The sequence below is a fragment of the Protomyctophum parallelum genome (assembly GCF_964188405.1).
Source record: "Protomyctophum parallelum genome assembly, chromosome: 17".
Taxonomy (NCBI): domain Eukaryota; kingdom Metazoa; phylum Chordata; class Actinopteri; order Myctophiformes; family Myctophidae; genus Protomyctophum; species Protomyctophum parallelum.
Window position 1 is genome coordinate 21,457,459 of NC_139719.1, and position 22,680 is coordinate 21,480,138.

Genomic DNA, 22,680 nt, shown 5'->3' on the forward strand with positions numbered 1-22,680 from the left:
AGCTCGTAGCGCGACTGTAGCCACTGTAGATCTGCTATTTTTCAATAGCTAAATTATAACATAATGTTTAAAACACCAAAAGGGGTTCCCGCCCAAAATGTGTAAATTGGTAGTAAGTAAATGTAAAAAAAACAATATAAAAAGAAATCTAAAGAATTTCAGAAATGTTCTCAATCTAAAGAATAAAATAAATTCTATAAATTAATAGAAATAGTGAAAAAATAAATAATTCAAGATTTCAATTCGAATATAGCAAAAATAGCCGATCTACAAGCTTGCAATCCGTGCTATTTCACCGTGTTTGGGTGAGACTGGAATTTAGTTGACCAACTTAAAGACAACTTTAGTTTTTTTCAACCAAGGTTCATGTTTTAGGTTGTTATTAGAGAAAGTAAAAGATGAGTGTTAATTCTTTTTCTGCTTTTGCTGCTTTCTTGGGGCATTCGAGCATGGGGCTCCAAATTTTATAGCGATTTATTATTTTATTATTTACTATAGTCCTACTAGACCCCAAGAAATTACATCTGGCCACAGAAGATCACAGGATCTACTGAATGTGAAGGAGGCCTACTGGGGGAAAGCCACAGGCTCAATATGCCAGTTTGACACATTCAGTAGAACCCGTGATCTTTTGTGGCCAAATGTAATGGGGTCTAGTAGGACTATAGTAAATAATAATTTAAAAAAAAATCGCTATAAAATGTAGTAAAGAAATACATATTTACCCCGTGCTCGGATGCCCCCGCCCCCTGTCACAAACAGCTAAAATCCCTAAAACGAAAAAAAAGCAGCAAATGGAAAAATAATTACTCACCTTTTACTTTCTCTAATAACAACCTAAAACATGAACCTTAGTTGAAAAACAAACTAAAGTTGTCCTTTAAGTTGGTCCTCAAAGATCTAACCTAAGGGTGGTGAAGCGAGGTTTCAGTTGTCACGGGTGCACAGAACAAGATGACACCAGGCAGGCAGTATCACACGACAGGTTCTGAAGTTTATTATAACAGAAATATATACAGTATTTGACACATGACGTATAACCGGAAGATATCTCACACGACACAGAGTCTTTTTTTTTTTTTTTTAGATTTTTTTTTGCGGCTTACGCCTTTTATTGATTTTTGAAGGGACAGACAGTAGGCTGACAGGAAACGGGAGAGAGATGGGGGAAGACATGCAGTAAAGGCCGTGTCGGGCTCGGGAGTCGAACCCGCGGCACACTGCGACTGGATTACCAGTCCGGTGCCCAGACCGTTACGCTACGGCCTGGGCCACGACGCAGAGTCTTATCTGATAGTTGATTGTCGTCGTGGCGTCAAATGTATGTTGCATTACGCTTGTTGCTTGTGCAGATGAGAGTGATTCAACTCATGTACAGTATGTACAGTATGTACTGTACCGGGGTCGGTCAGATAATATAAAGGTCAGTCCCATTATAATCATAACGCATAATGATGCTGGAAAAACGTTCCTCTATTTGTGTCACAGTGACTCAATGTTAACCATATATATATATATAATATACCGCCTAAACCGGTGACGCCAGTTCCGACCGACTGAGCCCACGCAAACCCCTCCCTCCCCCTGCTGCTACTCTTCCTCCACTTCTGTCACCTCCTCTTCTACCACTCCCAACACCCCCCCATCACACACACACACACACACACACACACACACACACACACACACACACATGCAAACGCACATGCACACGCACACGCACACACACACACACACACACACACACACACACACACTTCCATCTTCCATCACAGTGAAAAGTAAAGTAGGAAAGTATGAGTCATTTGTTGCTCTCTCCACTTTTTATATTGTCTCTGGTCGGTCGGGTGGAAACCTCCTACTGTATGTCCAAAACTGTTACATTTCAGGATTCAACTTAAAAAAATGGCGAAAGTATAACAGATCTACGAGCTCGAAGCGCGCCTGCCCGCGACAGATCTGCTACTTTTGATGCTTTAGTGTGATACTGTAGTGTGATCTATTAGGGCGTTAAAAAAATAAAATAAACACACACAACCCGTTAGAATATTGAGATAAGAGGCAGTGGTGGAAAAATACTGTACTTAAGTACAATATCGAGGCAATTGTACTTTACTTGAGTACGTCAAATTGTCTGTACTTTTACTTCCACTCCACTACATTTCAGAGGCAAATATTGTACTTTTACTACAATTATTTGAAAACTTTGGTTACTAGTTACTTTGTAGATTTTGATTATTATTATAAAAATAAAAAAAACATTATTAACCACTTAAGCCCTATATACATTTCGGGCCATTTGAAAATAGCTGATCTACAAGCTCAAAATGTGTCGTGATGCATTGTGAGCTTGTAGATCTGCTATTTTCAAAATAATTGTATACTTTTGAAAACTTAAAAATTGGGACATTCTGCATAAAGAGTACTTTCTACTTTTGGTACTTTAAGTACATTTTAATGCCAATACTTTTGTGTTTTTACTCAAGTAAATTCTGAATTCCGGACTTTTACTTGTAACAGAGTATAGTTCTACTTTGCAGTATTGATACTTTTACCTGTAAAAACCAGTAAAACAATGGAGTAGTTTTTCCACCACTGATAAGAGGTTTGTTGCCTAACAGCAAAAAAGGAAAGGAAAGTTACCATGTTTACCCAGGGTAACTACTAACTGGACTAAGCTCCAGAACATTTCATGGTAGGGGTTCAATGCCTTGTCCAAGGGCACTTCAGCAGTGGTAATTTTAACGTGCCGGTCCGGGGATACGAACTAGCGACCTTTCCGATATCAAGACCGCTCCGCAAACCGTTCGGCCACCGCTGCCCCTGTGACACCTCACAGTTCACACGAGGCTATTTAACGCTCCGGCAAGTAAAGTTGGCTGGCAACGTTCAGTCGACGTTGGGGCCGGGAAAACCTTGTATGTCCAAAACTGTTTAAAAGCATAAAGCCTATCAACCGTCTGGGCACCTAATAGGCTGCTGAGCCAGCCTGACGGCTTGCCGCGGGTTCGACTCCCGATCCCGACGGCCTTTGCCGTGTGTCCCCCCCCCCCCCCATCTCTCACCCCATTTCCTGTCAGTCTACTTTCAACCTATCAATAAAGGCAGAAAAAACATATCTTTGAAAGCATAACACCTTGAAATACATGGTCATAAAAGGTTTTCTGCCCGACAGATTTGCATTATCCTGGATTTCCCTCCGGGGATCAGTACAGTTTATCTTTTTGTCATTTTATCTTATCGTTCTGTGAAATCCCTAACCTACACCTATACTGCATCAATCCAAACCTATATGCATTAATCAGTACACACTTTTTATTTTGGTTCTATTCTACTCTCATCTCTCTCTACTCTTTGCCTGTACCCATCCTGTGTTTTTCCCTGCTCGCCGATGTTACTGTCAGGAAAAGTAACTAAGTACATTTACTTCAGTACTGTACTCTAGTACAATGTTGAGGTGTTTGTACTTTACTGGAGTATTTCCAATTTCCAATACTTTTACTTCTACTCCACTACATTTAGGAAGCAACTATTGTAACTCCACTACATTTATTTGAAAACCTTAGTTACTTTCTGGATTTGGATTATTAAATTACCCCCTTCAGCGCTATATACCTTTTGAAAATAGCAGATGTACAAGCTCACAATGCGTCGCAATGCGACGCATTGTGAGCTTGTATATCTGCTATTCTCAAAAGGTTTTTTTTTATACATTTGAAAACTTTAAATGAGACATTCTGCATAATGAATACTTTTAACTTTTGGTACATGTTGATGCTCTTGTACCTTTACTAGGTAAAGTTAAGTACATTTTGATGCCCATACTCTTGTAGACTTGTACCTTTACTAGGTAAAGTTAAGTACATTTTGAATTCCGGACGTTTACTTAAGTTGTAACAGAGTATTTCTATTTTGCAGTATTGATACTAGTCTTTTTGACTTATAAGACATGCGAGTACTCTCTCCAGCACTGCTGTCAGGACGTCAGTATTTCCCCCACGGGGCTCATTAAACACTTCATACGTTGCCATAGTTCATTCAATTGTCTCGTCGACCGTGAGGTTATAGTCCCGCCCCAGTTGTGAAATGTAAACATCATTTTAATCACACTGTTGTGACTGCAACACTACTCGCTCATCTTCCGCGGCAGAGAGGAGGAGGAGGAGGAGGAGGAGGAGGAGGAGGAGGAGGAGGAGGATGATGATGGGCGTTAGAGAGACATGAATCCCTCCCACTTCATCTGCGCCCCGCCCGGCCAGATCATAATTATTAGTCAGGCGATCACGCCTCCAGTTTTGACCGTATCCTCAAACCACTGAAACCCGTCCGTCCGTCCGTCTCTGTGACACATGCAGATAGCACACACACACACACACACACACACACACACACACACACTTGTGCGCATGCATGCAAACAAACGCACCGGCTTCAGCACACCGTCATTCTCGCGGCCACCTGTCTGCCTGCCGCCATATACACCCCCACACACACACACACACACCAGCCACTACATCCCAATTGTTTGCATTTGTCTTTGTTATTTCTGTTCTGGTCGTGGAGTGGAGGCGTGGTGCCTTCCATCTCTTCCAAAATAAACCCTGGCTGGCCCCCCTCCCCCCTCCCTCTTCCTCCTCAATGTTTCCTATCCTCATCTGTCTGGCTGCTGTTTCACTGGGCATGGTACAGTATGGACACAGCGTGGGGTGGACTACTGTACTGCTACTGTACTACTCTCTCTCTCTCTCTCTCTGGCGTTGTTTATCAAAGTCCTACTGTATCCATTGTATCAGTTTTTTGCTTTCTTATTACCATATTTGTCACTCGTATATCCATGTCCGTCTCTCTTCTTCGTCCCTCTCTCCCCCGTGTGAGTGTCACCACATATGGGCGCCGATTTGGCCACGCACGCACGCACGCACAAACACATGCGCACGCCTCGTTATTCTACGCTAAAGTATACGGAAACTCACACAGTCCTTCGCTAGTATATGCAGGACTGCCCTCGCTACTCTGCACGGCAAGACACGCACAGACACGTACACGTGCGCGTGCACGTGCGCCCACGCGCAGCAACGGGAGCAGAGGGAGCAGGCAGACAGATCCTGTGCTAGAGCGCACCAGGGAGAACTGGCTGTGTGTGTGTATGTGAGGTAACTGTGTGTGTGTGTGTGTGTGTGTGTGCGTGTGTATGTGTGTCGGGGCGAGTTGGTGTGTGAGTGTGTGTGTGTGTGTGTGTGTGTGTGTGTGTGTGTGTGTGTGTGTGTCAGCAGCAGGGGGGGATAAACATGTCTGACACGGAGGTTTGTTTTTTTGACGGCGCGTCCTGCCTCTCTCCACAGAGCCCAGGATCGACGTCGCCCACCAGGAGACAGAGCAAGGAGACCACCGTCACCGTGAGTACAGACTCAGATTCAGATTCACTTCATTGTCACTTATATAGATGCAACAGTTTACATGTTTAGGTACAGTACATACAGGGCAATTAAGTGCATAATGCAGAATACTCAAAAGTGCATATAATAGTGCAGAGTACTCCCCCACCACCACAACTAAAGTAACAACTCCTCACTGACTGACGGTATAATGCGCTCACTACGGTGCCCGGGACGTATGGCACGGTGGTAAATGGTGCATTTATATAGCGACTTTATCCAAAGCGCTTTACATAGAATGTGCCTTACATTCACACGCACACATTCATACACCGATGGCGGCGGAAACCTGCATGCAAGGCACCAACCAGCACATCAGGAGCAATTAGGGGTTCAGTGTCTTGCTCAATGACACTAACTCTGGGGGGGGGGGGTCCGGGTTCGAACTGGCGACCTTGCGGTTACCATCCGGAAACTCTACCCCTTAACCCATTTTGACTTGATTCTAAAAATGTCTTCTACATCCTGACAGTTTTCTGCAAAAGCTATGTTTCTATGTCAGTCGTTCTTCGGTTTTTCAAAAATAGCAGACCTACAGGCTCGTAGTGCGCCACTCGGTGGCACGCTATGAGCTTGTAGATCTGCTATTTTTCAATGGCTAAAGCATAACAAAATGCTAACACCAAAAGGGGTTAAGTGCAATTTTGAGATATTTGTACTTTACTTGAGCATTTCCAATACCTGTACTTCTGCTCCACTATACATCTTGGATCCAAATGTTGTAGCTTTACTCCACTGCAAGTGGTTATACTTTGTAGATATTTACAATACTTTGTATTGTTACAATTTTTTTATATTTTGTATACATTTGAAAACTTCAAATGGGTCATTCTGCACGATGAGTACTCATTTTGAAGCCAATACATTTGTACTTTTACTCAAGTAAAATGTTGAATTCCGGACTTTTACTTGTACCAGAGTATTTATTTTTTATGTTGCAGCATTGATACTTTTACTTAAGTAAAATCATGTGAGTACTTTTCCCACCACTGGTGCCCGGGCAGGACAGCTGGTGCCAAACTGCAGAAACTGCCATGCAATGTTCACCCCACTTAAACCCCTTTTGGTGTTTTAAACATTATGTTATAATTTAGCTATTGGAAAATAGCAGATCTACAAGCGCTACGAGCTTGTAGGTCTGCTATTTTTTGAAAAATCGTGAAAATGTGCCTGAAATCTATGAATATATGTTCTTTCAGAGCGAACGTTTTGAACTCAAATCTTTGCTTCTGGGGATCCCTGCAAACAACATATTTCCAGATGGGGGTCGGCAGCCAATTACATTATACTTTTCTGACACAGAAACATGAGGTTTTTCAGAAAACTGTCAGGATTTAGAAGACATTTGTAGAATCGTCTAAAGGTCAGGTCTAAATGGGTTTAAGACCCCGAGGCTGATTCTATACAAATGTCGTCTCAATCCAGTTTTCAGAAAATAAAAACCTATATGTTGCAGTGGTGGTGCTCAAACAGTGTTCATGTCAAGGACACCTAACGTTATATGAATTTTGCCGTGGACCCCCATCTCTCTCTCTCTCTCTCTCTCTCTCAACGGACTTGAACTCATGCTTCCTTCATGCCTGAGTGTCCAAGTTGCTCCTTTACACCTGACAGGGGGGAGTTTCCCTGGTTGGACGTAGAGTGTGGAAGGAACACGTTATTCCAACCAGTTCCTTTCCCCTCCATCAGGCGCCCCGGCTGGCCAGGGGGAGGCAGTTTAGAGACCAGGAAATATTTAATCTATTTTTTAATGCAGAGCACTTTATATGAAACGTGGTATCAGTACCATAGTTTATGATGACGATGATGAAGAGTATTATTCATGTCTTAGGGTTACGCATTACAGAGTTGTTTCTCTTTCTCTCTGCCCAGGGTCTCTCTCTCTCTCTCTCTCTCTCTCTCTCTCTCTCTCTGTCTCCAAGGGCTCCATTTTCGTCACCGCTGGCTAAACCCCTTATCCCTAAACTTCTTTGCCTTTTCTTTTACTATTTTGAAAAAAATCTTTGAATAGTTCAACTAGCCAATCTACATTGACACGTTGTGAGCTTGTAGACTGGCCATTTTAACTACGGTATTCAAAAATGTTTTGCAAAATAGTAAAAAAAGAAAAGGCAAAGAAGTTTAGGGATAAGGGGTTTAGCGGTGACGAAAATGGAGCCCATAGTCCTCTCTCTCTCTCTCTCTCTCTCTCTCTCTCTCTCTCTCTCTCGCTCGCTCACCCTCTATTTTACTGTAACTCTTGATTCTTTCACCGTAATTAGTGTGTTAGTTTCCTCTCACTTACAGTTAAAATGAAGCACTTTACAGTAGAATACAACAGGTGGGCGTGTGCGTGTGCGCTGGGGGGGTGGAGGGCAGGCACGCCTCTTCTCGCTTCTTCCATAGCAACCAGGGGATGCTTCTTCCATAGCAACCAGGGGATGCTTCTTCCATAGCAACCAGGGGATGCTTCTTCCATAGCAACCAGGGGATGCTTCTTCCATAGCAACCAGGGGATGCTGTTGATAGAGAGAGACAGGTGTTTCTGATAGGATACACTGCAGAGTGTTGAGGTCAGTGTGGCCATTGAACAATGAGTCAATGAGGTCTGTGATAGATCCATCTAGAAGCCATTGTGTTTGCGTGTGTGTGTGTGTGTGTGTTGGTGCGTGCATGCTTGTGCATGTGTGCGAGACACAGTGCTGTAAGCCGCGCAAAAGCTCTAAGACATTCTAACCCATTTAGACCTTGAGGCCGAACGACGGTCCACTCTCGTGATCGTAGCAGTCTGACCGCGAGTCTCTCTTGGATGAAGGCCTTTCTTATTTTACGTAAACTTTTCTTTTTCTTTTTCTTCTTTTAAGTAAACAGCGTGTCCTCACTGAGCCTTGGTTACCTCCTGAGGTTATGTCGGATTGAATGTGAAAGAAGATAATGCCCTCGCTGTTGAATCATATGCCCCCTTCCTCTATCTCTCTCTCTCTCCCTCCCTCCACCCTTACCCTCTTCCTTCCCTTTTCTTCTCTGCCATGTCCCTTTGAAATTATAACACACCCTTAATGCTGCTGTGTGTGTGTGTGTGTGTGTGTGTGTGTGTGTGTGTGTGTGTGTGTGTGTGTGTGTGTGTGTGTGTGTGTGTGTGTGTGTGTGTGTGTGTGTGTGTGTGTGTGTGTGTGTCTCCGCCCACATATCCACCTATTCTATTCGTAGCACACATGCTGTGTTGTGCACGTATAGTCGTATACTCAATCCCAAAGCTCGTGTGTACAGTGTGTGTGTACACACACACACACACACACACACGTGCGCGCAGCCCCTCTGGCGGAGACGGAGTGTTACCCCACCTGCACAGAGCACAGGAGATCAGAGCATAGCACAACCAGCCAAACAGATTTAACATCTAGTCAGCTAGTGCTGGGAGAGGCTGGAACATACGCTTACAACTGTTCCTGCACTTATAGTTAACAGAGCATTCTCTTGGAATGATGGAATACTGCGGACCGACGCTTCTTAAAGAGGCGTCCAGGGAGGCGTTCTATTTGGCGAGGGACTAGCAAGATGAGTTTAAACCTTTATGGCCCATTACACATCTTCTCTTATGCAGGTCCCTGGCATAATAAATCCTTTATTAGACGGGTGTCCACGGCCAAATAGGTCTCAGTTTTGGCGGCCTTTGAGATGAAAATGCTTGAGAACCTCTGCTGTATAGATGTCCAGAGAGTGCGATACGACCCAGGGGTCATATCGAAAGAAGGTTTGTATCCAGCCCCCCATTTTGGGGCGGGAACCCCTTTTGGTGTTTTAAACATTATGTTATAATTTAGCTATTGAAAAATAGCAGATCTACAAGGTCATAGAGCTACGAGCTTGTAGGTCTGCTATTTTTTGAAAAATCGTGAAAATGTGCCTGAAATCTTTGAATATATATTCTTTCAGAGCGAACGTTTTTAACTCAAATCTTTGCTTCTGGGGATCCCTGCAACAACATATTTCCGGGTGGGGGTCGGCGGCCAATTACATATGATTTTTGGGGTCCTTGACATGAAATATTTTCTGACATAGAAACAAATATAGGCATGGCAACAGAGAAAGGATTTGTTGTGACTATATATATACTGTATAATCTCAGAGGACGGTAAGACAGTGGATGTTTGAGAAAATGTCGCCTTCACTTTTGTTCGTTCGTGGAGGTGCAAAGATGACAAATTGTTGCCAGAGCAACAGAGGGCAGAACAACTTTAATTGCGTTTGTGATACGTGTGGGTGTGTGTACGTACATGCATGTGTGTGTGTGTGTGTGTGCGTGTGCGTACATGCATGTGTGTGTGTGGGTGTGTGTGTACGTAAATGCATCCAGTGGAAATTGAGAGGTACACCGTTTGTTGACTGACATCAATACTTGCAATACAATGGTTTCCAAGCCGCGTCTACAACAATGAGTTACACACACATGCACGCACACACACGCACACACACGCACACACACACACACACACACACACACACACGCAGACTGTCTCTTTTTCATCAAAGGAAATGCAAGAGGAATTTATCACAAGGCAATGCTGTAATCCACTGTCATCCACTGCACCTGATCCATTTTTAATTAATCCATCTCTTATGTGCTTTTGTGATCCCCCTCTTTCTTCTTTCTTCTTTCTTTCTTCTTTCTTTCTTCTTTCTTTCTTTCTTTCTTCCTTCGTTCCCCAGATTAACTGTGTGACGTTCCCCCTCCCCATGAGCATGCCCGAGCAGCCGCTGCTGAAGCCGGTGAATGGAGCTACTGTGATTACTTCTGGGTAAATGAAATGATCAATAATCAGATAATAAATAATAATAATAAACGCACAGACAACGGCATTATTTCTCCCAGTGCTTTTTCCACACAGCTCAGGGTACTGCACATGCTCTCCGTTAACTCACACTGACCCCACGGCACACCGATTCACTTCGGTTCTATAGGACTGGTGCCGTTCTAGATTCTTGGAACCATTGGTGCTTTCACGGAACCCGGTGGCCATCTTTTGGTTCCAGTTCCGAAGCAACTTTTGGGGTTCGGAACCATTTTATTTTATTTTTTTGTGGCTTTCGCCTTTCGCACTCAGAGTACTTGTATGTGGTGGTATTGCTATTTTAAAGGAGAATTCCATACTAGAAGACCTTCTTACCTTTATTTGTAGTTGTTACGTCCCCACCAAAGAGGTCCAGGTGTTATTTTGTGCAAAAGTGCATTATTGGGTATTTCCCCTACCATAAGCCCTCAATAGGGTTTGGGTTTTTGTGATAATTCGCTTATTTCCATCGAAAATAAGTAGTATAGTGTGCCGCTTGGGATACTATTTACATTATGAAGCAAGGATATATACTTTTTTTTCCTTTTTTTTTGAGCGATGGAAATAACACCCCATAGCCCCATTCAATTCAATGCAATGCAATTCATTGAGGCTTTATGGTAGGGGAAATAGCCAACACTGCGCATTTGCACAAAATAACACCTGGACCTCTTTGGTGGGGACCTGTAACAACTACAAATAAAGGTAAGAAAGCTTCTAGTGGTGGAATTCTCCTTTAAGTAAAACATTGCGTACTTCTCCCACACGGCACACTGGACAATGACACAGCTGTGTACTGAGAATGGGGATTGCATTTACATGCATGGAGCTGGAGTGGAGTACATTACACTGTATAGCAGAGGTTCCCAACCACTGTTGCAGTCCAACAAACACAATATTTTCAACCAAAAAAAGCTGCCGTTTTTTTTTCTTCTTTCTAATTATTTGTTCGGGCCATGAGTCGCCCAAAAAAAGGAGAAAAAAAAGACAAAAGTGGAATGAAATATTTATACTACAGGTAGTTCTTCTGACCAAGCAATTGGTTGAAATAGGCTATCCAGCCGTGCTGAAATGAGCATGACAGCACACCTAGCCGTTAATAGAAGATCTGAGAACGGATTAATCACATTAGACAAGAGTTTTGTCAGAGCACAGCATTATTGGCTTAGGAATGGAACAAAAGGGGCACGAATACTGCTCCTGTATTTTAACATCAGTTATTATGGTGGGAAGTATAAAAAGGTTGGAAGTACTGGAACCAATGCTGTAGAGCAGTGGTTTCCCAAAGTGGGGTCCGGGGACCCCCAGGGGTCCAAGAGGGAGTTCCAGGGGTCCCCAGCTAAATGATAATTAGGAACCAAATGGACCCTTATGGGTCTGTAACTCTGAGAGTGTACAAATGGAAGTTAAATTAACTTAGATTTTACAATATACAGTACATTGGGGTCCAGAGATAGAAATGTCATTAAATGGGGGTCCGTTAGACTAAAATATGCATGTCAAACTGGGTGATCCTTGAAATTAAACTGGTTGAGAATCACTGCTAGAGCCGTAAAAATCTTCCCTTATTGGGGTCCCTTGGCATATGTTTTCAAATGGGGGGTCCCGCGGGCTGTTTAGTGTCAATACAGAGTACATGACATTGTAGGAGGAGTACAGTACATTGCATGTATACCGAGCCCTGCTTTGGGAGCACCAGCGTCCGCTGCCTGTGGCCTTAGACGTCGTTTAGTGTAATCTCATACAGCTGGTGCAGTGTCTGTCCGGCACTAACGCACACCAGCGCTATATGCTCACCGAGGCGACGGCACGGCAGACACGCTTGTAAAGAAATGTTGTACGAGTGGTACGCCCCAAGCTGGGAACAGCGCTGTACACATACACGAAACATACGGGATCGTGTTTTTATTATGATGAACTACACGCGGCTCCCTGGCCTGAACCTCCCCGGTTACGCGACACCGGTTCAGTTGTGGATTGAGACCCGATTAAGTCCTCCTCTCCTTTAGCCCATTCAGACCTGAGTTAAAAACATTCACTTTGAAAGAATATATATTCAAAGATTTGCGCCACAAAAGGGGTTTCCCGCGCCCAAATGGGTTAGATAACTGTAGTGCAACCGGCCATGCAGCTCTCTCCTTGGGGTTTTTTAATCGGTGTGTTAATTCGTGTTATTAATCATTTGCAGACTGATAAGAGGGATCCTCAGGCGAATGGCTGCGTCACCGGATTCGAGGTCTTGCTGCAGAAGCAGCTCAAGGGGAAGCAAATGCAGAAAGAGATGGCAGAGTTCATAAGAGAAAGGTAAGAAACGATTAATTTGGTGTTGCAAACGTTTTGTGGGGCAAAAAGTCCTAGAAGGATAGTAAAAATAGTGAAAAAATCAACCTCACGGGGAAAGAAATGGGAAGTGCGTGGTGTGTGCGTGCGTAGTGTGCACGTGCGACCACGCAGATGTGTTTGTGTGCACGTGCGATGCGTGCGTGTGGTGCGTGTGTGCTGTGCGTGAGCACGTGAATCATGTCAGCTTTTAATCAGCTTCCTGTTTTCTTGTTATTTTTGCTCGGGTCGCCATGCAAACCGTATATGCTCCTATAAGCCTTCAGTCAGACAAACTCTTCTTCCTTATTTTCTTTCATCAATGTGCATCACTCTGTTGCACAACAGAGGAGAAATGCAGATGGTATGGATGCTAGTGACAGAAGAGTGTGCTGCAGAAACCTGGTGTCACACAATAAAACTCTCTACTTCCCTCCTAATAGGATAAAAATAGAAGAGGAATATGCCAAGAATCTCTCCAAGCTGTCCCAGATCCCTCTCGCGAGTCAAGAAGAAGGGTGAGGTGTCATTTCTCTCTCCTCTAGTATAGCTCCGGGATAAAGAGGAACCTGTGTTCGCCTTTTAAAGAAATGTGTCACTATATGTTGGCACATGGCTGGACGGAAGTGGTGGCACGAGCTCACAGAAATTCAAGTGTCAACATATATTTCTGAAGTGCTTCATCAGACTTTCCACAACATCAACACTTTTTTTTACATCTAGGGGGTTTTGATGAATAGTTGTCATGGGGATTGATCCAATCTATAACTTACGCAGGCTTTCTATTCCTGAAAAGATGCCGTGCTATAATGGAAGCCATCGTTCTCACGATAATACATGGTTTCTGAAATGCCCACAGCCCTCCTTTGAGACACAGACCAAGTAGTATTTTATCACGAACGTTAGTGAGGAACAATTATATGAAGATTTGTTGAAAAGTGGTGTCCTTTAAGCAATGGGGCATCTAGGCATTGCAGTGTTTAAACATTTCTGCTCGCCACTGTGGAGCCTGGGGTTCGATTCCTTAAGGTTGCCTCCGGCTTGCCCGGGCGCTCCCAAGGGACATGACTGGCCATGTTCGAGGATGGGAGAGGCCCGTCGGAGTGGGCGATCTAGTGACTCCTACAGGTTGGTTGTGGTGGTGCCTGTTTCCGGCACCACAACCTGTTCCGGGTAGCTCAGTCAGTAGAGCTCTCGCCTTAGTTTGTTTCAATCCATCTCCCAGGGGGTCTATAGCGCATTGTACCTCGGACAGACTCCCTTGTGTTACCGGCTGATGCCGACAATAAGCGGGGCAGCGGAACTGGGGCGATAGAATGTTCTTCTGCAAACGTCGGTACTGTTACACCCTACCGGTGAGACTCTGGGACAAAAAAAGGCGGCTGGTGAACTCCACGTGTATCGGAGGAGACGTGTGGTTGTCTACACCCTCCCTAGACCAGCGGCAGGGGTTAGCCATGACAGGGAGGGAGGACCATATACGCAGAAGAGAAACAATCAAATTAAACAGTCGATTTGAATAAAGTGGCATATTATGCAAATGTGGTGCACAACTGGTGTGTACAGTGCATCTCAATGACTCCCCTTAGAATGCACAACGTGGGGGTCAAAATGAGTCTAATATAATTCAAGCTCATTCACAACGCATCACCAATTGGGAAGCCAGGATGAATGTGGTTAAGTCTGGGTGGAGCAGCCTGGTAATTAATTTAGGTTGGTGTCACTCTTGAGTGTTTTGCGTAGTCGGTCAAACAACCCGCGATAGCCAGTGAAATAATCACAGTGTCAGCAAGCCTAGCCATCTAGTGAACAACCCGCCGGTTTAGCCAGCCAATCATTCAGCGAGGTCAGCCAGGCGAGATATCCTAATGCCATAGTCTGGGTCTGGAGGTCCTGTCAGCAAGGCTGTGAAACAGTATATGGCCCTCCTGTAAATCACAGCTTACTTTGATCTCAACCCTGCGCATGATTCACCCATTATATTGTGTGTGCGTGCGTTAGAGAGAGAGAGAGAGAGAGAGGGAGAGAGAAGGTGTGATGGAATGAGGATTTGAAGAGACAGACCATTTTGGTTGCAGACTGTTCGAGAGTGGAAGTGAACTCTGATAGTTGATTCATCTCTCCGAGTTTAAAGTGACTCTCAGGATGTTGCTGTGTATAGGGCTGGTGGAGGGGCTGTGTGTAGGGCTCATGATGGTGGTGGTGGGGGGGTTCTGTAGGGCTGATGGCGGGGGATCCCCCCCCCCCCCCCCCCCCCCCCCCCCTCCCCTCCCGCAGAGAACCGGAGGGAAATGAAGCCCAGACACTCCTTCTTTCATTTCAGCCTGCAGCAGAGCTGACCTCACGCTGGACCAGACCTCTTTGTCTGGGGGCTCTGATGGGGACATCATGGGAAAGGAAAGCCAATAAGAAGCCCAGAGGGGATAAAGAGTGTCCAAAATGAAGACACAGTTGATTCATAAGGCTGATTTGTACTCGGTCGTGCGACGGTGTTTCCACACACTGTACATACAGTAGCCGATCTACTGTACAAGCTCTTTGTGAGCTATTTTTTCTTTATTGTCTGCCGCCCACATGCCAACCAAAGCATCATCTAAGGCTGGTGGAGGGGCTGTGTGTAGGGCTCATGATGGTGGTGGTGGGGGGGTTCTGTAGGGCTGATGGCGGGGGATCCCCCCCCCCCCCCCCCCCCTCCCCCGCAGAGAACCGGAGGGAAATGAAGCCCAGACACTCCTTCTTTCATTTCAGCCTGGCAGCAGAGCTGACCTCACGCTGGGACCAGACCTCTTTGTCTGGGGGCTCTGATGGGGACATCATGGGAAAGGAAAGCCAATAAGAAGCCCAGAGGGGATAAAGAGTGTCCAAAATGAAGACACAGTTGATTCATAAGGCTGATTTGTACTCGGTCGTGCGACGGTGTTTCCACACACTGTACATACAGTAGCCGATCTACTGTACAAGCTCTTTGTGAGCTATTTTTACTTTATTGTCTGCCGCCCACATGCCAACCAAAGCATCATCTAAGATTCTAGAAATGCAAAGGGTAATGTTTGAGGCTCCACGATTAATAGCTCCAGCGATTGGAAACATGCTGCACTGTCCAAACATAAATGCGATATAATTCTGAACCATAATTCAGCCAAGTCATTAAAATGCCGCTAGAGTAGACAGACATTCATCATGTCCCGGGCCTGCACTCACTGTACGGGGGTTATTGCTTGTCAGACGGAAACCTCATATCTTTATTTAGTTTTGTCGTAATGTAAATTAATATAGCGTCACACAACATTTGCTAAAATTGCCGGTTTTCACATGCAGTCATGTAATTACTAATGATCAAAAAACAGGCTATCTTTTCTGCATAAGGAAACCTGGCCTTGGATCAATCATTTATTTGATTGACTCTGACAATTGAGTATCTATGACAGCCTTGGACACTTTTCCAAATAGTACTGTTCATCTCCAGACATGTACAAATACAAGATGGAGATGTACGGGCCTTAATCACGGAACTCCAAATACTATTTGGGAAAGTGTCCAAGTCATAGATACACAAATAAATATATGACGGTCTTGTAGTGACTTTATTTATAGTATCTTGTTAAACTGTGTTTACAAGTATAATGTACTTAATCTAACAGCCAATAAAGCAAAGTCAATAGACTTCAGTTCTCCTCACTAGTGAATTGTACATGACCATCCCTTCTGTTACTTAAAATGTACGCAATCTCAATAACATTGCTCTGTTTTAGCGTTAAGTGTTCACTATCTTCAATGTGGCGTCCCTATTTGAGGCCCCACAAGGAATTTCTCAATTATTTTCAAACATTTCAAGCCATACATACAAGTTTTCATTCACAAAGCAGTGCTTAATTGTATTGGTATATGCGCGTGGCATCATCATCATACCCGGAATTTATGTGGGAACGCCCACTGAGTGGCAAAAAACCTGGCCTTGACAGCCCATACGTCATTCTAAACCAAAAAAGTCCTATCTGATTGCATTAAATGACGTTACACAATGTTAGACTCACTTTGCCAGGCCTGGGCCATGGCTCAGTGGTCCAGGCACCTTGGCTGGTAATCCAGTCTGGCAGTGTGCCGCGGGTTCGACTCCCGATCACGACTGCGTGCCATCTCTCTCCCCATTTCCTGTCTGCCTACTGTCCATCCCTCCATAAAAATACAAAATAAAGGCGAAAGCCACAAAGAAATACATTTAAAAACTCACTTTGTCACTCACTTTATGTATGCGCAGCATACCCTCTATTATAACTTGCTACAACCGTGCAACTATTTGGCAACATAATAGTGCATCTAACATATAACAGTCAGAATGTAACATACAGTACAGTAGGATTCTAAAAGTATTTATTTACAGAATAAGCATCTACATGTAGCTATTTATACTTCGACAGACAATTCTGGAAATCGGACTCTGGAAAAGTGTAGGAAGGAGGAACCCTGTAACTACACTGGATCCTTTTTATGTTTTCTCCATTTCCTGAAAAGTAACATACGAGGTTTCCACCCGACGACATAGTATTTTAAACCATTCTAGGCGAGAACCCTTTTTGGTGTTTTAAGCATTATGTTACTACTTTAGCTATTGAAAAATAGCAAATCTAAAAGCTCATACGAGCTTGTAGGTCTGCTATTTTTGAAAAATCGTGAAAATGTGGTCCAAATGTTTAAATGTATATTCTTTCATGAGCGAACGTTTTTAACTAAAATCTTTGCTTCTGGGAGGAGGGTCCCTGGAACAACATATTTTCAGATGGGTGTCAGCCGCCAATTACATATCATTTTTGAGCACCACTGACATAGAAACATTCAGAAAACTGTCAAGATTTAGAAGACATTTGTAGAATCAAACTTAGGCCTATATGGGTAAAACGGAGGGGCAGAGTGGGATGAAACAGGAATTGTTCCGTATAGAATCGTCATTATATGCCAGCCAGTTCTGACTGCCCACGCCCAGAAAAAGTGCAACAACAATACTGTTATTATGCTCCCGGTCGGGCCAGCGCTGTTGTCCGGCCAGGACAATCACTGTTTTGTTGTAGGTCAGTTCCTACCATCCGTCCATCCAGCACCACCCCAGAACCGGCCGTACGTACATTCCTGAACTTACCATTTGTTCGGTAGCAATGTGGCCCGGGCCCGGAGAGTCATGTGACCACTCCTTTTTTTTTATTATTGCTACCATGTGCTCTATATTCTGTTGAATAGAGCGTTCTTTGGTTCTCAACGTCCGGTCTGGGGACCCACAAGGGGTCCTTGGGGCAAAAGTAGTTAATAGTCCATTTCAACCACTTTATTTATCTATACAGTTGGCTATTCAAAAACTGCATGTCTACAAGCTCACAGCTGCGAGCTTGTAGATATGCTATTTTTGATTAAGAAATACCATATGTAATTAAAACTCTCTGGAACATTTTCAACAATTTGGATTTTTTAAAACACCATTTTTCTCTTCTGGAATAGCTCGGGCAAGCAATCTGTTTCACTGAAGCACAGCATGTTGTGGGCAGATGTATCGTGGGAGACTGATGGTGTGAAGGCTAATGTTGGAACGTACTTAAACAACTTAAACCCTCTCTAGACTTAGTAAACTGGACCTGATTTGGCTCTGTAGTTGGCCTGCTATTTTCCATTAACAGTTAACACCAAAGGTCTTTGCCATGAAAATAGCTGATCTACAAGCTCAAAAGGCTCCACAACACAAGTGCATTGTGAGCTTGTAGATCAGAATATGGATTCTGCTGGGGTTCAAGTTGTTAAAGATGTTGTGACAGTAATGTATTTTACCACGCTGTCCCTATTTTGGGTCATTATGAGAGAAAATGAATAAATAATATGTAATTTAGTACATCATCAGTGTTGCACAGCGGAAATATAAGATCTACAAGCTCGCAATGCATCATGATGCGATGCATTGTGAGCTTGTTGAACGGTTATTTTCGCCACACTGCACCAGCGGCGTCAACTCCGCGGGTGCTCAGGAGCAGAAGCACCCACAGGCAAAATAATAAGCCAATATCAATATGCAGTATATGCACCCACTGTCCACTGAAATGTCCCTTCCCCAGTGGTCATGTTGTCATGCACGTAGTCACATACATTTACGGGGGGTGGGGGGCGCTTGGGCCAAGATAGGTGTTGGGCAAAGTATACTGTAAATCAGGCTTATTAGTGGTTAAATATTGATTAATGTCGTCATCGCTTTGAATCCCATGTTACACAAGCAGGCTAGGTTCTTCATATTTGTTCAAGATGGAATAAGCCCCATCATGCACTTCTGTGATCTTTTGGTTTCACCTGGCCTGTGTTTGGTATGTGCAAAGGTCTATACCAGTGGTTCCCAAACGTTTTCGTGTCAAGGACCCCCAAATCAACATTTATTAGGCCACAGACCCCCCATTTGAAAACATAATATGCCAGTGACCCCGATAAGGGAAGAGTTTTTACGGCTCTAGCAGTGATTCTGAAACATATTAATTTCAAGGACCCCCAGTTTCACACGCATTATGCTATACGGACCCCCGATTTAATGGCATTTCTATCTCTGGGACCCCAATTTATCCTGGAAAACCACTGTTAATTTAACTCTGAGAGTGTACAAATGGAACCAAATCCATTTACAGACCCATAAGGGTCCATTTGGTTCTTATCTCTAATTGAGTTAGGTACCCCCTGTAACTCCCTCAAGTACCCCCAGGGGTCCCCGGACCCCACTTTGGGAACCCATGCTCTATACAAAGGATTCCCTGACTTCCTGCCATAAAGATTAGTGCCGACTAGCTTCAAATCCCATGTCGGCTATCATCGTCGCTGTCGGCTGGAAACCTTGCATGTCACTTTTCAGGAAATGGAGATGAAAAAAAGAACCTATATATATGTTCCAATTAGAGATGTCCCGATACTGTAGCGGCATCGGCCCTTATTTGGTTATATCGGGTCATATCGGTGTCGACGAATATGCCGGTCTAACCACCGATCCGACACAGGGGTATAAGCGGTGGACGCTATGGCAGGAAAATAAAAATGTTGGGGCATGTGGAGTTTGCTTTGGAGTTGCCCCAAACTGCAAGTGCACATTTGAGTGAGGAGTCTGCTATAAATAAAACACGAGATATATGCTAGATAGCTATAAACAGTATTCCCGGTCGGTGGACTTCAAAATAATAATAAGATCTTTTTTATTTTTTTATTATTATAAATATTATTCTCTGGTATCGGTATTTGGTATCAGAAATGGTGGTATCGGGATCGGATCGGAAATTAAATCGGGACATCAACTTCAAACCCATCCCATGTAGTTATTATTTAGTCAACAAGATCTTGTCAATACTTTTCATTGGTTCAATATTTATAAAACCCACACACACGTAACCACACTCCCTTAGTCACTCGTGAGCTTGCAAATTGACGCTGTTTGTATGACAAAAGTAGGGCATTCATTTACGGAAAAAGAGAACAAAAAGCTAAAATGCTATGTTCTCATCTTGTGCAAATCTGGTATCTGTGTGTGTGCGTGTGCGTGTGCGTGTGCGTGTGCGTGTGTGTGCGTGCGCGCGCACTACAGCGCAGGTGCCAGACTGCGCTCCAGCAGCGTCAGGAATGTTTTGGGTGTCAGTCCAAGGGAATTCCACACATGTCTTCCATTCAGGAGCCTCCTTTGAAGTGACCTGCCATAGAGATTGTCAGCCCCGGCCAGAGCCCAAACTTGCGGCTTGCGGCCTGGCAGGTATAGCTTTGTACGCCTTATTATTGGCTTGAGTAAATATATCCCACAAACGCTCAAAAATGAAGAAGTGAGATGTTTCACTTGAGGTATACAGTGAGTGGGGCTAATATTACAGTGATTCTCAAACGTTTTCCAGGTCAAGAACCACTGTTCTATCTGTTCGACTCCCCCCACCCCGAGTATGACGTATAGAGCAAAATGGCCACCGTGTGAGTCGGTCAGTAGCAGGCCCATCCCATCAATGTCCATCTGAGTTGGTGGTGATGATTGAGTTCTCCAGTCTAGGTGTGATGTGCCGCGTAATGATGGGAATAAGTCACGGCGAAAGACTGGCTAAGTTGAACAAAGTGACTTCATTTTAGCGCTTATCTCCAAAACAACAGTGCTGCTGCTGCGCCCGCGGTGCGTAAGTCATGGTGCCGAGGAGGAGAGACGCACTGCATCTCGTATCCCACTCATCCTAATCATTGGCGCTGAACTGACTGTGCCCCCCGCCCCCCCACTCAGCTCTCAGATTTACTGCTTATTGGTGTAACTGTGAACTTATGCACTGGCCCTGCCGGTGAACCCTGTGTGTGCGTGTGTGTGCGTGCGTGCGTGTGCGCGAGTGAGTGAGTGATCAAATTCATCCTGCTACGTCTCCAGCTTGTCTCTTTCCTTTTTTCTCCTCCTCTGCATGACCCACTAATTCCTGTCTTCACTTTCCTCCATACCCCCCCCCCCCCCTCTCTCTCTCTCTCTCTCTCTCTCTAATGTCTGTGCGGTCTTCTCGGTGTGATTTGGATGTGCGGTCTATCTAATTCTCCCTCGCACACACTTTCTTTCACTACCTCTCCTATATCTCCCCCTTCCTTTCTATACTCTCTCACTCTCCCCCAATCTCAACCCTTCTCTCTCACACTGACTCTCCCACTCTCTCTCTCTCTCTCTCCCTCAGTTCCTCTCGCGTTCTCTCTTCGTATCCCCCCGTCCATTCCTCCCCTTCTCTCCCCCCCCCCCCCCCTCTCTCTCTCTCTCTTTCTCTCTCTCTCTCTCTCTCTCCGTCTCTCTACTTCTCAGTCTTCCTCTAACCCCCACTGTGTGATGTGTTCTCAGTACCCTGGGGGAGGCCTGGACCCAGCTGAAGAAAAGCCTGGCCGACGAGGCAGAAGTTCACCTGAAGTTCTCCTCGAAGGTATACCCCGCGTTGCATTTGAAATCTTTTAAAATGAGCCTCTTCCATGCCTACTTTTTCATCCTGTCCATATCTATATATTGATCCGCATAGCCTCATTATGTCCTGTGATAAGCCTGGGAAATAAATAGGGGCCTCGCAAAGGTCTTACAACGCAGAGGAGTATTTGGTTGGTTTTATTGTGGTACGCACAGTACCACAATAAAACCAACCAAAATGTTCAGGCCCAGGCGCCTCGTTCGTTTTCCTATGTAACGTATACAAGACAGATCTGAATTTGAATTTCTCATGAAGAAGATCGCGTCTATTTTCGAACATGGCTCATATTTTGTAGTGATAATAATCTAAATCTGCAAAGCAACTAGTAACTATAAAGCTGTCAGTAGGTGGAGTGGAAAAAAGTAAAACATTTGAATCGAAAGAGACAGTATTGAAAGTGCAAATTACTCAAGTAATGTAAAACTCGCATGCTGCCTACTTGAGTGTACAGTGCTTGAGTAAATGTGCTTAGTTACTTCCCACCACTGCTCCGTGGCTCGGTCACGCTCAATTAAGACTCATTTTTAAGGGGTGTTTGTGATGCGGCCAAACGTGACATGGAAGAAGAGCGATGAGCGTTGGCGAGTTTGTCTCGCCCGGGGAAGGAGACAGAATATGGGGGGGGGGGGGGGGGGGGGGGGGGATCAGGAGGAGCACAGCTGGAGCGACAGAGGAAACGACGTCATCGCCGTTATATATATATTCTCCGGAGACGGAGAGGCGCAGATGTGCGGCATGCAGCACGTACATCTCACAGTTTTTTAGGGAGGAGAGCTGGGAGCCCGGACAGAGGTTGTGAATCGGAGTGTGCGATATATAGACACATTCATCATGGTCGTCTCGGACTGGGAAGCTTAGCGGTACTTTTTGTAAGCGTTGCTATAGCAGTGACTTTGCATCTGGATGTTGCAAACGACCTCTGAGGTGGCCCCTCCAGATGTATTTTATCATCAGAAGTCTCAGCGTAATTGTGTGTGTGTGTGTGTGTGGGGGGGGGGGGGGATGACTGCACATTCATTTTAAGAACATGATACACGATGAGGGTCACTGGATAATGTTTGAGATGTAATTTGAGTATAACACCGTTCACTCTTGACGGCAAAACGTTTTTTGGAGTTTTTGGAGTCATTACTTCCTACTTCTATATCCCCG

The 22,680-nt window shown here is 44.5% G+C and overlaps 1 protein-coding gene across 1 annotated transcript in view; it reads left to right on the plus strand.

Annotated features, from left to right (window-relative positions):
* gas7b (growth arrest-specific 7b) overlaps nt 1–22,680 on the plus strand; it is a 59,517-nt gene that overhangs the window by 27,784 nt on the left and 9,053 nt on the right. Inside the window, 6 exon segments of the mRNA XM_083786689.1 lie at nt 5,343–5,396; nt 10,125–10,182; nt 10,185–10,213; nt 12,435–12,550; nt 13,009–13,083; nt 21,411–21,489. Of these exon segments, the coding sequence (XP_083642815.1) occupies nt 5,343–5,396; nt 10,125–10,182; nt 10,185–10,213; nt 12,435–12,550; nt 13,009–13,083; nt 21,411–21,489 (411 nt within the window).